Below are 14,715 nucleotides of genomic sequence, written 5' to 3'. Positions count from 1 at the left end.
GTTTCTTCCCCATTCTTTCTTTCCCTTTCCCTATCTCTAAAAATAGATAAATAAAATATTTTAAAAAAAACAACTGTTCGAGTCCAGAGGCAACAGCCTCTGTGAAAGGAGTTAGTCTCAGAAGTTAGCTCCGTGGGCTGTCGGCAAGCATGGTGTCCTCAAATGCCTTAATAAGGCTGGAAGTAACGGAATGGTAAACACAGACATTAAATGCTGGGGTTGAAGAACTGGCAGCTTTGACAAGAGGGGACGTATGAACACTAACGGCGGCAGCAACATTTGTAGAGAAAAGATGAAAGCTCCTGGACAACACCCATCTCCCAGATCTCTTTCAGCTTGCATTATATGTATTTGTTATTTAAAAAATACAAGTGTACCCTAGCTGGTGTAGCTCAGTGGATTGAGCGGCAACCTGCAAACCAAAAAATACAAGTGTTGGCTTCGGCAGCACGTGCGCTAAAATTGGAACAATACGGAGAAGATTAGCATGGCCCCTGAGCAAGGATGACACTCGAATTTGTGAAGCATTCCTTTTTTTTTTTAAACTGTATTTTAGGTAGAATTTTTAAAAAGATTTTATTTATTTACCTTTAGAGAGTGGGGAAAGGAGAGAAAGAGAGGGAGAGAAACACCAATGTGTGGCTGCCTCTTGCACACCCCATACTGGGAGCCTGGCCCGCAACCCAGGTATGCGCCCGGACCGGGAATTGAACTGGTGACCCTTTGGTTCGCAGCCCGTGCTCAATCCACTGAGCTACACCAGCCAGGGCTAGAATTTTTTTTAGTCAACTGAAGAAAGACTACATGACTTGATCAAAACAAAGACAGGCTTTCTAAATAAAAGGGAACGTCTGAAATTAAGAAGAGAAGAAAGTGGGTTGGGTTAAGCCTCTGACTTAGGGTTAAAGCAGGATGGAGGTGGATGAGTCGAAGGTTTGGGAGTTTTAGTGTCGAGATCTTGTCATCTTTCTGTGTGGGAATGTGCACGGAGGGAGGTGCTAGGTAAGGTGCTAAGTTAGCTGCTGTAACAAACAAACCCTGACATCTCAGGGGCTTAAGACAACGGTGTGATGTGGGTCCAAAGCATATTTAGCCCCACGTATTTTGCCTCTGCCGTCAACACAAGGAAGGGGAAGAAGGAAGTGACACGGGTCACCTCTTCCATTCACAAACACTAGTCACATGGCCCATCCTGGTGATGCAGAACGGGGCTGTGAGTGGGAAAGAGTAGGAACTGCTGAGGCATGAATGGATGAGGAGAATGATGGATTAACAAATTTTAGCCCTGGGGTTGGAGGCCTGAGAAGGGGGCATGGCCAAAAGTCCAAAGAGATGACAGAGAGAGAATGAGAAAGAGACACGCAGAGCCAGAAATGGACAGAGACCAGAGAGAGTGAGGGGAGAACTCAGAGACTAAGGGACAGAAACCTAGAGAGAGAAAGGGACAAAGATCCAGAGAGAGGGAGAGCAGAGAGCCAGAGAGAGGGACATGGATGGGGTGGGGGACAATAGATACCCAGGCGAGTGGTGGACAGAGACCCAGAGAGAGAAAAAGAACACACACAAAAAAAGGAAGGAAGAAAGTAGGAAAGAAAGGAAAGGGGAGGGGAAGAGGAGGAGGGGAGGGGAGGGGAGGGGAAAGAAATCCAGGAAGGGGATTTCCAGGAAGGGGCTGGTGATGGGTCTCAGAAACCACCTCCTCACCCTCACCTGAGCCTCCCTTCCCCTCTCTCTCTATTTAGTGAGGGCTCACCTGTACTCTGGGTCCTTCTGAGTGATATTTTCTGTAGTCCATTCGTTGGTAGTCCAATTCGTTGGTTTTAGTAGATGAAGTGTCATTTTCTCTTCCTTTTCCTTCTCTTTTTTTTTCCTTTTTAATGTTTGTATCTTAGAGGAAATAGAAGGAGCCTACAAGTTTGACCATTCCTTAAAAACCCTCTCCATTCTTGCTACAGAGCCCAGAGAGCAGAACTTTGAGGATGAAGGTGGCAGGCAAGCGGCCTTTGCTGAAGGGTATCCTAACATCGCCAGGTTCCTGGGGCTCTTTTCGCCCCACCAGAACCCTGGGGCTCTTTTCGCCCCACCAGAACCCTGGAGGTGTTTTTTAATATTATCTTTGGAGGGGAAGGGAAGGAGAGAGGAAGAGAAACATCAATGTATGGTTGCTTCTCGTGCATCCCCTGCTGGGAACTGGCCCCTGCTGGGAACTGGCCTGCAACCCAAGCATGTGCCCTGACTGGGAATCGAACCGCGATCGTCTGGTTCACAGAGGCCCTTGCTCAATCCACTGAGCTACACCAGCCAGGGCCACCCTGGAGGTGTTTTTGAAAGGCGGACACTTACAGACAAAGGGGGTGGGTCCATGACCTTTACAGCCTCTGCCTAACCCCCTCCCGAGGCCCAGAGATTCAAGTTGCCCAGCACAGGCCGTACCTCGCCAACTTCCCTTGGCAAGACCTTCCCAGTGGCAAATCCTTCCCCACAGTAGTGATCACTCAAAGCTTAGGGCTTTGACGGAGCCGGGTGAGGTGCTAGTCTCTCACCGGCAGGGCGTGGTGCGAAACTGGGTGGGAGAAGGCGTGGCTAGAGTGGATGGGCAGGAGGCGTGGCGTCCTCTGGACCATCCAGATCTGAAACTGATGGAGGCGTGGCTTTATGGATGTGATTGGAAAACGGAGGCGGGGCGTGGTTGTAGTGTTGTGGGCGTGGCTAAGGAACGCAGCCGTCTAGGCCTGAGGGTAGCTGACGCTCTTTACCCCTGGGTTTAGAGGGTTGGGGAGTGGGCCCGGGTTCGCACCTGGCTGGGTTCACACGGGGGTCGGAGAAAGGAAGTTGGCTCACACAGGACTAGGAGAGAGGATGCCCAGGGGTAATCTTGTAACTAGTCTTGGAAGCAGAAGATCCGGAAAGTATCGAGGCGGCTCCTCCAACTGCTCTCAGGGAAAAATGAATGGCAAACATAGTAACCCACAGTGAAGCTGAGGTAGAACCAGCCAGGACACGCTGTGGAATGACACAGCTAATCGAATAGCCCGCTCGTGATGAGCCCCCCACCAGAGGCTGGGCCCTAAGCCTGGCACGCGACACGCACTATCTCCTTGAATCCTCAAAAGGCCCTGCGAGGTAGAAACTAATCATCTCAATTACACAGACAAGGAAAAAGAGGCCTAGAGACGGTCAGTAACTTGCTCAAATTCGTAAGAGTTTCATCTCAACTTGAGACGTAAGTTGAGAGTCATGAGCCCTCCTTCCCCAGCCCATGTGCTGACTCACTGAGCCTCAAACACTCCCACGAACCCCAGAAACAGACACAAGGTAACAAGCAACAAATAACACAGATGCATTCACTGACTGAATGACCCTCTCCCCACACCCGCTTTGCCAGCTGTGGGACCTCCCCCAACCCAGTCCATCCCCCAAGACTGGGGTCCTCACCTGAACCAACAGTGACAGTCTCTGCTTTTTGTTCAATCAACCTCCTGGCCTGAGACCCCTGGGAAGACCTGGGATGAACCCTAGGGGGTCATTGACCCCTGAGATCAAGATCAACTTGAAGAGTTCTGGGCTGGTGTAGCTCAGTGGATTGAGCACGGGCCTGCGAACCACACGATCGCAGTTCGATTCCCAGTCAGGGCACATGCCTGGGTTGCAGGCCAGTTCCCAGCAGTGGACATACAAGAAGCAACCGTACATTGATATTTCTCTCCCTTTCTTCTTCCCTAAAGATAAATAAATTTTTTTAAAAAAGATTAACTTGAGCCCTGGCTGGTGTAGCTCAGTGGATTGAGTGCGGGCCTGCAAACCACACGATCGCGGTTCGATTCCCAGTCAGGGCACATGCCTGGGTTGCAGGTCAGTTCCCAGCAGGGGACTCACAAGAGGCAACCATACATTGATATTTCTCTCCTTCTCTCCTTCCCTTCCTCTCTAACGATAAATAAATAAAATATTTTTTAAAAAAGATTAACTTGAAGAGAGTCTGGCCTAAGGGTTAAAAGCAGGGACTCCAGGGCGTTACCCTTCCTTTGTCCCTGGCTACCTATGTGTTCGTGGGAAAGGCAATTATCCTCGCCGAATCTCACCGAATCTCATTTCCCATCGCATAATGGGGATCATCAAGTTCCTTCCTCTTTGGGGTCCTGCGAGGACTGAGATGTCTGGACTGAGTTGTCTTGACTATAAAACACTCAGAACAGCCCTCACTGGTGTGGCTCAGGCGGTTGGGCGGTGTCCTTCAGACGGAAGCCTGGATTTCCCACCAGGTTCCCGATAGGGGGCGTGCGAGAGGCAGCCAGTCGATGTTTCCCTCCCTCTCTCCTTCCCTTCCCCTCTTTCTAAAAATAAATCAGTAAAACCTTTAGAAAAAAACCCAAATCTCTTAAAACAGAGCCTGTCACAGACTAAGTGCTCTGCAGATCATAGTCATTACAACTAGGTGCCTCAGTTTACCTGCCTGAGAGGCGTGGCGTAGACAGCTGAACTTGAGTATCCAGTGAACCCCATGAAATCGCCCAGAAAAATGGCACGTGTTCGTACAGTTTTCATCAGATGGGTGGGCCCCCCAAAAGGTGAGAGGGGCACAGATAAAGAGACAGAAAGGTGTGTCTGCAGCAAGGGATCTCGGATCACATCCCTCTCCGCTAAGACACGCCCCGCCCCCGCCCCTGCCTTCTCCTGTCAAATCCACGCACCTTGTGCTCTGCAGTCTCTGGCCTGAACTCCGGAGGAGTTCAGACTGAGCCAGCCAGGGCTCAGTCTCACCTGCACTCCCAATCTCGACTCGGCTTTCTCTCTGCTCATCAAACACACCAAATTTGGTCTTGCCTCAGGGACCTTTGGCATTTGCTGTTACCCTTCTTTCCACCTCAAAACATCTCTAACCACAGGGGTGTTCTCTAACATCCTACCTTAAATAGCCACACACCCCCGTCTCACCCCTCCCTGGCGTCTCTTTAGGGAACGCCGTTTTTATCATCTTCACAGCACTTAGCACTATTCATTCATTCATTTCAACATGTCCTTTAAAAAAAGATTTTGTTTATTCATTTTCAGAGAGAGGGGACAGGGAGAGAAACATCAGTATGTGGGCCCCTCTTGAGCGCTCCCTACTGGGGACCTGGCCGGCAACCCAGGCTTGTACCCTGACTGGGAATGGAACCGATGACCCTTTGGTTCCTAGACTGGCACTCAATCCACTGAGCCACACCAGCCAGGACCATCTCAGAATGTCTTCATTGAGACTATTGCCATGTGCTGTTCTGGGCAAAGACATGAACGGACAAGACAAAGTCCCTACCTACTCGGAGCTCACATTCTGGACCTCGTAACTATTTGTTAATTCACTGGTCTGTTGTCTTCCTCCCCCACCCCACTCCCAACTAAAATATTTGCTCCCTGAGAGCCAGGAGCATTTCTGGCACACTCTGATGTACATTCTGGAAATCTCATCCTGCTCTGTAGCATTTAAAGGCTGTACAGTGGCCCACAGGGTCCTGCATTATATCTCATCTCCTCCCACTCTCCCTCCCAATCTACCCAAGCCACAGTGTTTCTTCCACACGCCAGTCTCACTCTGACCCCAGGGCCTTTGCACTGGCTATTGTCTCTGCCTGGGACACTCTCCTTCCACATATCTATAAGGCTCCCTTTCTTATCTCCTTTAAGACTTCTGAAATGCTGCCTCCTCCAGGAAGCCTTCCCTGACCACTCTCTATCTCCATACCTCCTTTATTTTTTCTCCACAGCAAACAGCCCTACCTGCTATAGTGTATTGTTTATTTTACCTGCTATTTGTCTAAAATTCCAGCTCCACAAGAGCAGGGAACTTTTTTGTGTGTTTTGTGCATTACGGTATCTTCAGCACCTAGAACAGTTCTAGACATGTTGGGTATCCAGTAAATATCTGTTGAATGAATGAGCAAATATTCTCCCATCACTCTGTGCCCCACAGTCTCCACCCCTCTGCCCAGCACCCTTCAGGAAATCTTGGGTGAGGGAATAAAACTAAACTAAAAATACTGGCTAAAACTCACCATGTACCTATTCTAATGTCATCTGTCATCCCAAAACAGCCCCATAGCAGGGAGTCTGCCATGTTCTCTCTTTTTGTGAGAAGGAGGAAAACATGCCCTGGCTGGCGTAGCTCAGTGGATTGAGCACGGGCCTGAGAACCACACGATCACGGTTCGATTCCCAGTCAGAGCACATGCCTGGGTTGCAGGCCAGTTCCCAGCAGGGGATGCACAAGAGGCAACCATACATTGATATTTCTCTCCCTCTCTCCTTCCCTTCCCCTCGAAAGAAAAATAAATAAAATATTTATTTAAAAAAGGAGGAAAACAGAAGCCCCGAGAGGTAACATCACTAGCTCAAAGCCACACGGATGCCAGTGGCAGTGCCAAGACTGCACCCAGGCGCTCTGGCTGCCGCAGCCACGCTCCCAGCCACCATGCTAAGTATCTCACACATTGTTCTTGTTTTCTCTCTTCTGTTTCTGCCCCCTCTCCTGGAACCTGTCTCCTGCCATCACTGTACCTGTGTGTCCCTTTCTTTCTCTCTGCAGACCTGAACTTGAATCCAGGCTAACTGGGTGACATCAATGAGCGATGTCCCCTCTCTGGGCCCCAGTTTCCTGTTCTGTAAAATAGGGATATCAGAAGTCCCCTTGACAGGGCTGTTGGGTTTCATGAGATTGCACAGGCCAGCACCGGGTAAGGCAAGACTGCATCGACAGGCATCTTGAACTCCTTGGTCTGAGGGGGCGTGGCCTCTCTCTCCGCTGGTCTTCATCTCCCATGTCCTGCTCTCTGCACGGGGTGTCCCTCAGTCCCTCTGGGAGTCCTTGTCACCTCTGTATGTTTCTCTTCCCCTCTTCCTCAAGGTTTCTCCCCTCCTGCCCCTTCCCACTCCTCTCAAGGACCTCCAAGAGGTGCTTCCTGCCAGACACCAGGCTCCAGGGAAATTCACGAGTAAACAAGGCAGCGATGGAGCCTGGCTGCCCATCGTGGGCTGGCCCCGCAGTGGGAGCAGAAGTGGTGGTCAAGTAAACACCCCAGGCTGATGAATTTCTCATCAGTATCACCTTTGACTCTCCCTTAGTGCACTGCAGCAAACACACCTTGAAAGGTCCTCTGAACAGGGACGTCCTACAATTACTGACCCAATAAAACACCATGGGGGAGGGGGAGGAGAAGCACAGCCCTAGCCTCAATAATAGAGCCCCAGGGGGGAAAATTGGGGGAAAGAGAAAGAAAGCAGAAAAAAAAAAAGGCTGGCAAGGAACAGAATCTAAGTCTTCCGACATAGGTGTATTGGTTAAGGGGAGTCCCGGCACCTCAGAAGCCTCATCCCTCCTTAGCCATTCATTCTCACACATCCAGCAGATGCCACAGCCGCAGAGAGCGGCACTGGGTCCCCAGGCCCCAGCCCTGCCTCACGCAGGGACTCCTGCCTCCGGAGCTGAAAGTCTCAGCTATGACTTTGTGGACAGCACCTAACACAGAGACCCCCATGCCCGTTTTGGCTCCTGCCCCCAGGAACCTTGTTCTTCCACATGGCGGACCCCACCTCTTCTGCCTTCCAGAAAGACCACGGTCCGGGCCGGCTTGGCTCTGTTGGAGCGTCGGCCCGTAACTGAAAGGTGGCGGGTTCCATTCAGCGTGCACACACCTAGGTTTTAGGTTCCATCTCGGATCCGGGCGGCGCCTGCGATCCCTGGTCCCCGCCCACGCAGGGAAGGCAACTAGACGATGCTTCTCTCTCTCTCTCATTGATGTTCCCCTCTCTCTTCCTCTCTCCCTCCCTGTCTATCTCAAAGCAATGGGGGGTGGGGGGGAGTCCTTAGGTGAGGACAAAAAGAAAAAAAAAGAACTTCCATGGATGGCCCCGGCTGGCGTGGCTCAGTTGGTTGGAGCATCGTCCTGACACTAAAGGGTTTCAGGTTTGATTCTGGTCAGGGCACATGCCTGAGAGGCAAGTTCCGTCCTCTGTCTGGGTGCCTATGACCAGGAGGCAACCCTGTCTCACATGGACACTTCTCTCTCTCCCTTTCTCTCTCTCTCAAAGCAATGAAAAAAATACCCTCAGGTGAGGATTTAAAAAAAAAAACACCCCTGTCCATGGATGGCCAACAGGTCTCATCTGTTCTTCTTGTGAAGATCTGGGTGGCTCATGCACCCCATCCTTCCTGACTCCCCACCTCATTGCGTCCCTACATCTGTCAAGGCTGTCTACACTCCCCTGCTTTCTGTTGGCCACTCTTGCAGGGTCTCACGAAGAGTCCTCGGGTCTGAGCCACACAGCCCCAGGCTCGGCTCTGGCCTACCCCTCCCTGTCCGTATAACCTTGGACAAGCTCCTTGGCCTCTCTGAGCCTCCCGTGGCTCATCTGTAAAATGGGACTATTCATAGACTCCACTTACCTGGCTGGCGTAGCTCACTGGATTGAGCGTGGGTCTGCGAACCAGAGGATCACGGTTTGATTCCCAGTCAGGGCACATGCCTGGGTTGCAGGCCAGTTCCCAGCAGGGTACGCAGGAGAGGCAATCATACATTGATATTTCTCTCCCTCTCTCCTTCCCTTCCCCTCTAAAGATAAATAAATAAAATCTTTTTAAAAAATAGACTCCAGTTCACAGGGTCTGGGGGACGTTTTAAGGAGTGGACAGGGAGGGCCTGCTTCAGCACGTGCTGGCTCAGAGGAGACACTCGAGAAATAAGTGCCCTTAAGATTCTTGCCTCAATTGTGCCTTCATTACTATAGCTAATGTTTAATGAGAGCACCCCATGGGGTGGGCTCTGTGTTATTTAAGGCCACCCCCGAATCTGTGCTCCAGGGCAGGGGCTCACATCATCCCCTCTTGAGAGATGAGGAAACTGAGGCAAGCAGAAGTGAAGTTATAAAGCCCACAGCCCCTGGCAAGCAGGTGGCAGAGTCAGGCTTGAACCCGGGCCTGATCGCTGAGCTTTTACCCACGATGCTGCCCATCCCCTAAACTGTGGGGGTATTTTTGTGCTCCAGGCGCCCCACTGCCTGACCCAGCGACCCCAACGTCATGCTGGAGAGACCTGACTGGCCTCTGCAGGGAGGTAGACAGGCAGGAAACCTCACAGCCGGCCGTACGGCCTGAGTGTGCTTTTATTTACAGGTTTTCAGAAAGTGCTCGGTCCACGCAGGACTCTGGGACCTTGGCCAGGAACTGTGGCTTTAAGATACTGAAGCTCAGGTCCTTCCCGTTGTAGGCCTCTGGGACTTCAGAAATGGGGGTGCGTTGGACCAGTGATCTGAAGGTCCGATGGAGCTCTTTCATGACAACACAGGCCAGAGGCAGAGAGAGACCCTTCCCTAGTCAGCGATGACTGGGAGAGGACAGGGCTGGGATGCAGTCACCCACAGGACTTCAGGCGGACCCAGCCTGAAGGTCAGACGGCTTCCTGAAGGCAGGTACGTTACACCTGAGCAAGTGCTGAAGACATAGGAACCACCCACGTGAAGGACATACCCTTAGTCTGTGGGCGTTTATTTTTAAAGATTTATTTTTAGAGAGGGGGAAAGGGCAGAGAAAGAAAGGGAAACATCGGTGTGAGGTGCCACAGATGTCAACTGGTTGCCTCTCACATGCCCCCGACTAGGGACCAGGCCTGCAACCCAGGCTCATGCCCTGACCGGGAATCGAACCAGTGATCCTTTGGCTTGCAAGCCAGCACTCAATCCACCAAGCCACACCACCCAGGGCTAGTCTGTGGGCATTTAAATCAGGTTACCTCCACCCATTCATGCATCCTTCTAACATCCCCTGCTCTGCTCTCTGCCCAGCCCTGAGCTGGGCAATGCTGGGGACACATCAGTGACCAAGACAGCCTCGTCTCCGACCTTCCAGGCTCACAGATTACCTGTGAGGACAGACATCAAACAAGTGTCATCTAAATCATAACTTGAAAAGGCAATTCCCAAAAGCTGGGAAATTGCATCATGGGAAGACCTTTCCTGTGACATCCCCAAATTCCTCCCTTGTCACCTCCCAACCGCGAGCCCACCCATGAGACAATACAACTCACTTAATAAGTATTTTATTAAGCTCGTCCCGAGGCACGACGGACAGGGAGTTCTCAACACTGTGTTCAGACTTTGTTTGGTCCCTGACCAGATGGCCACCACGTGAGCTGACGGGGACAACCCCGCTGCCCCTCTTCAGTAGGAGGCAACCAGAGGAGTGTCCTGAAACACGTTTTTTCTCAGGTCCCTTCCCTGCTCCTACCCTTCAGGGCCTCCCTACTTCTCTGAAGGCAAAAGCCAACAGGCTGAGCGTGGCCTATGTCCACTGGTTCTTAACAGTGTGAAGCCTGACACCCACTTTATACAACATTTTGAAATGCCCCTCTGGTATTCTGAGATCAAACTCCTAAATAATGTGGCCCACCAACGCAAATTTTACTTCCAAAAATTTGTATCTTGTCCTGCCCTGGCTGGTGTGGCTCAGTGGGAGCCACATTTGTATTCCCATCACAACAAGATGGGAATACACTGTGTTGCTCGGACAGTGGCCGCAACCAGCATTGCCTGCAGTGACGTGGCTTCTAGAAGTAGTGAGTAACCCCGGATGAAGTTCCCAGCAAAACTAAGAGTAGGCAGGCCACCAGGTGCGGTCGGTTGAATTCTGGGAAAGGTCCATGCATCTCACATTATTGCAAAAGCACTCTGTGTTTATACGTAAAACGCAGCGACGTTCTAGCCCAGCTTGCCACAAACGGGTTTTCCTCCCTACACGGGTGTCCAGTGGGAGGAAAGTTAAGTGGGGCTGGGGACAGATCTTGCTCATGTGGCCTGTGGAGACAGGCCCTGGAGTCCCTGGAGTCCCTGGCCCCTGTTCACTAAAGCCAGTCACACCTCCAATCACTGTGAGAAATCCAAATGTCCCCACCATCTCCAAAACACCCCCAGAGTGAGATCCACAGTCTCCCGGCACTCGGCCCCTGCACGCCAGCCTAGCCTTGTCTGGGGACCCTCATTGCGTTCTGGCCACCCAGCCCCGTTGCTGTTTCCAAACTTCAGGCCTCCATATCTTGTGTTCCTCTTTGTGGAAGGTTCTTCTCTGTGGTCTCAGCTTCCTGGTCACCCCCACCCCACTCAGGGCAGCCTCAGTCAGAGCCTCCTATCTGTGGTGATCAGGGGTCTACCAGCTACTGTTGTCTCACTCGCTGGCTCTTCCCAGAATGGGCTGCTCACCCATGAAACAGGCACAGGGTAGCCATGGTCACACCGAGTTTCTGAGGCCCGACATCAGGGGCCTCAAGGACTGCGTTGGGAGGCCAAGGTGACCACCAGCGATCACCGGTGGCAGAAAACTTCCTTGAAGTGACATGGCCCAAAGTAAGGCTTCTGCTTGGTCCTGACGGTCGGGAAAGGTTGGAACAACGAACGCACAGGGCTGAGGCGGGGCTTTCTCGGTGAGACGCGCCAGCCAAGGTCCCCTGCTGCTCCTAAGGTCAACTCCCAGGGTTTCTGGCCCCAGGCCTGATGGGAGTCCCAGCTCTTTCCTGTCCCTCCCGTGTGACCTTGAGTACATTTCGTAACTTTTCTGAGCCTCAGAGCCTTCTCTGTAAATTGGAAATGATCATGCCCACCTCCTGAAGTGGTTATGAGGTTCCAATCACGTTTTACAGATAATATTTACAAAGCACTGAACGCTGGTATGCCCTCAATAAATACTTGTGGAATAAGTGGCTCCTATCTAGTTCGGGACATAAGAAAATAGTTTTTAATTTTTTTAATTTATTGATTTTTTTAGAGAGAGAATGGAAGTGGGAGAGAGAAGAAATACATCAGCTAATTGTCCCCCTTATTTATGCATTGAATGGTTGATTCCATCCGTGACCGGGGATTGAACCAGCAACCTTGGCATCTCAGGATGATGCTCTAACCAGCTGAGCCGCCCAGCCAGCGCAATTAGGTTTTACTTTAACAAAGGAAGGGGAACACTCTTCGGAGTCCCATAAACCTGGGTTCGAGCCCCAGCTCTGGCTATGAGTCTCCAGGCCAATGAATTTCCCTCTCTGGGCTTCAAATGTTTGTCCATGAAACGAGATCATAACTGCGTCTCCCACGTGGAGTCTTTGTGAGGGTTAAATCAGTTTCTGTAGGTAACTGTGCAACATAGTGTCAGGCTACAGTCAGAGGCTGTTATTACTATTAAGAATAGCTCTGGAGTATAGGGAGGGAGCAGGATCCCACATTGGAATAAGGGAGGAGAAGGGCGCAGGACATTTGCTTTATTGACTGGATAGAGGAACTGAGGCCCAGGGAGGGGAAGGGCCTTTGCAGAGAGGCCACAGAGCAGCTTGGAGGCCCAGCCAGAGCTAGAGACACAGAGAACCACCTCGTTCCCGATCTTGGTGAGCCACTGAAGTCGGATGGGACTCGTGGGCGGGGTGTGGGCCCTTTAAATCCTAAGCTCCACCTTTGCTTAGAAGGGTCTTTTGGGGAGTATAAAAGGGGTGCACTTTCTGCTCCAGAAAACCACCAGCTGCTCCAGCCACTGGCCCCCAGCCCCGGCTTCTCTGCAGCCCAGCCCACCATGCAGCTGCCCCCCTTCGACATGTGGAAGGACTACTTCAACCTGAGCCAGGTGGTGCTGGCCCTGATCCAGAGTCGGGGGCAAAGGCCAGAGACCCAAGGTATCGGGGAGTCGAGACCCGAGCCCCAGCTGGGGCAGGACCCTGGGCTGGGAGAGGTGGGGGCCGGTGGGGGCCCGGGGCCCTTGTGCAACTTCTGCAAGCACAACGGAGAGTCCCGCCATGTCTACTCCTCGCACCAGCTGAAGACCCCGGAGGGCGTGGTGGTGTGCCCCATCCTGCGGCACTACGTGTGTCCCCTGTGCGGGGCCACGGGTGGCCAGGCCCACACGCTCAAGTACTGCCCACTCAATGGGGGCCACCAGTCTCTCTACCGCCGAAGTGGGAGAAACTCGGCCGGCCGCAAGGTCAAGCGCTGAGGACCCTGAGGTGCCTCCCTGCGCCCCTAACCCTCCTGGTTCAGTCCCTACTAAGTGCCCGGACCTTCCCCCAACTCACCTGGCTTTTTGGAACTTCTGGTCCCCAGAACTCCAGCCCTGATGGACCCTGGTGGCTGTGGGGGAGCCAGGCCAGCCCAGCCCCTGGGACCTCTCAGCCTTCAGTGCTCTGCAAGTGTCTGTGGATTCTTGGTGGCCCAGGAACCCTGCTCCAGGGGCCACACAGCCCTGTGGCTCCATGAACCACAGTTCATGGATCTTTGGTCCTTCCCGGGCCTGCTGGGGACACCAGCCCTTTGACTTCCCTGCCCCTGGGCCCCTTCTTTGGGGAATTCTTGGAGCCTGGGGCCCACAGGAGCCTGCCGTGGGCCCCCGGGCCAGCCATGGAACTGGCAAAGGGTGAACGAGACTGGCTTGGCCCTCCAGCGCCAAACTTGGAGCCGAGACTGTGACTTGAGACCAGCCTTGCCCACCTTGTGCACCCGGCTGTGGGTTCGCAGTTTCACCGTGAGCCACGCGGACGGCTCCCTCCCTTCCAGCAGGAGCGGAGGGAGGGAGCGAACACCGCACAGGGCGCACCGTCTCCGCAGTGTGGGGAGCCTGAGCGCCAGCGGACACCCTCCAGCTCCCGCGGTTGTGTTCCCTGTTCTTTCGTTCCACCGCGCCCCGGGCCCCCAGGCGCAGCTCACCGGTGGGCCCTTTCCCGAAGCAAGAGGACGGCTCTCCGCCACCTCCCACCCACCCCACCCAAGCACGAGAGCTTGGCAGAAGGCCGTCTTTTGCTCCCGTTTTTTTTTTTTTTGCATTTTTCATCCTCCCAACCCTGAAGTCAACAAAACTCCGACCGGAAAGGGGTTTTGGTGCCCGGATGGGAATGGCAACTGCCTGGCTTTTTTGTTTGTTTGTTTTATTTTTTTAAGGGGCAAAAAGAGCCCCGGTCAGATTTTCGGTTGTTTTTGGCTTGGGGCTGGATCCCACGTCTCTCTGGTAAATAAAGAGCTTTTCTGGTTGTCTTTGAAATCGCTATGTCTGTTTGTGTCTTCCCCCCTTGCCCAACCACCCGCGACCCAGCCCTTGGGGGCGGGAGGAGGACTCCATTTAGCCCAACACGAGGGAAATGGGAGGTGGAGGGACCTTGCGTTCCTCTCAGGATGTGCGCCCCCCGCCCCCAGTCATACAACCCCTGACACAGGTCCCCCTTGGAGTGGTCCTTCAGTCTCAGCATCCACCTTCAGCCCACAGGGCTCCCCCCTGTTCTTCTGGCTCCTTCCAGGGGGTCAGCCTCCCACCCTGCTAGACCCCAGGTGGTCCAGGACCAACTTTGGTCCTTCTTAAAACCCTGTTGGGGAGGTGATAAAAAGTACGGTCCCCACCCAAAGGAAATGCATATGTGCACAAAATGTAACACACAATATCAGGGTTTCTTTCATTCCGTTGTTCCACAAATATTTATTGAGCGCCTGCTTTGTGACTGGTACCAGCCTAGACACCGGTGGGTGCAGCAGCGAGCAAAACAGGCAACGCCCGGACATTCTAGTGGGGAAGCAGGAGTGCCGACAATCAGTGACTACCTGGCAACCCTGGCCATTGTGGTTTCATTGGTTGGGCGTCTTCTCACAAACCGAAAGGTCGTGGGTTCGATTCCTGGCAGGGGCACATGGGCACACACCTGGGTTGTGGGTGTGGTCCCCAGTGGGGATGCCTATGGG

At 52.8% G+C, this 14,715-nt stretch overlaps 1 protein-coding gene and 1 non-coding gene across 2 annotated transcripts; both read left to right on the top strand.

Moving 5' to 3' along the window:
* Nucleotides 1-432: 432 nt before the first annotated feature.
* Nucleotides 433-539, top strand: LOC118996508 (U6 spliceosomal RNA). Its single transcript, XR_005068504.1, has one exon. It is a non-coding gene; the product is annotated as a U6 spliceosomal RNA (small nuclear RNA).
* Nucleotides 540-12,571: 12,032 nt separating this feature from the next.
* On the top strand, nt 12,572-13,108 carry NANOS2 (nanos C2HC-type zinc finger 2). The gene has a single exon (XM_037059831.1). The coding sequence runs from the start codon at nt 12,572-12,574 to the stop codon at nt 12,986-12,988; it is 417 nt and encodes a 138-aa protein (XP_036915726.1). The 3' UTR covers nt 12,989-13,108.
* Nucleotides 13,109-14,715: the final 1,607 nt, after the last annotated feature.

This window comes from Sturnira hondurensis, unplaced genomic scaffold (genome assembly GCF_014824575.4).
Source record: "Sturnira hondurensis isolate 20B ecotype Veracruz unplaced genomic scaffold, ASM1482457v3 Scaffold0001020, whole genome shotgun sequence".
Lineage (NCBI taxonomy): Eukaryota > Metazoa > Chordata > Mammalia > Chiroptera > Phyllostomidae > Sturnira > Sturnira hondurensis.
This window is presented reverse-complemented; position numbering and strand designations above follow the sequence as displayed.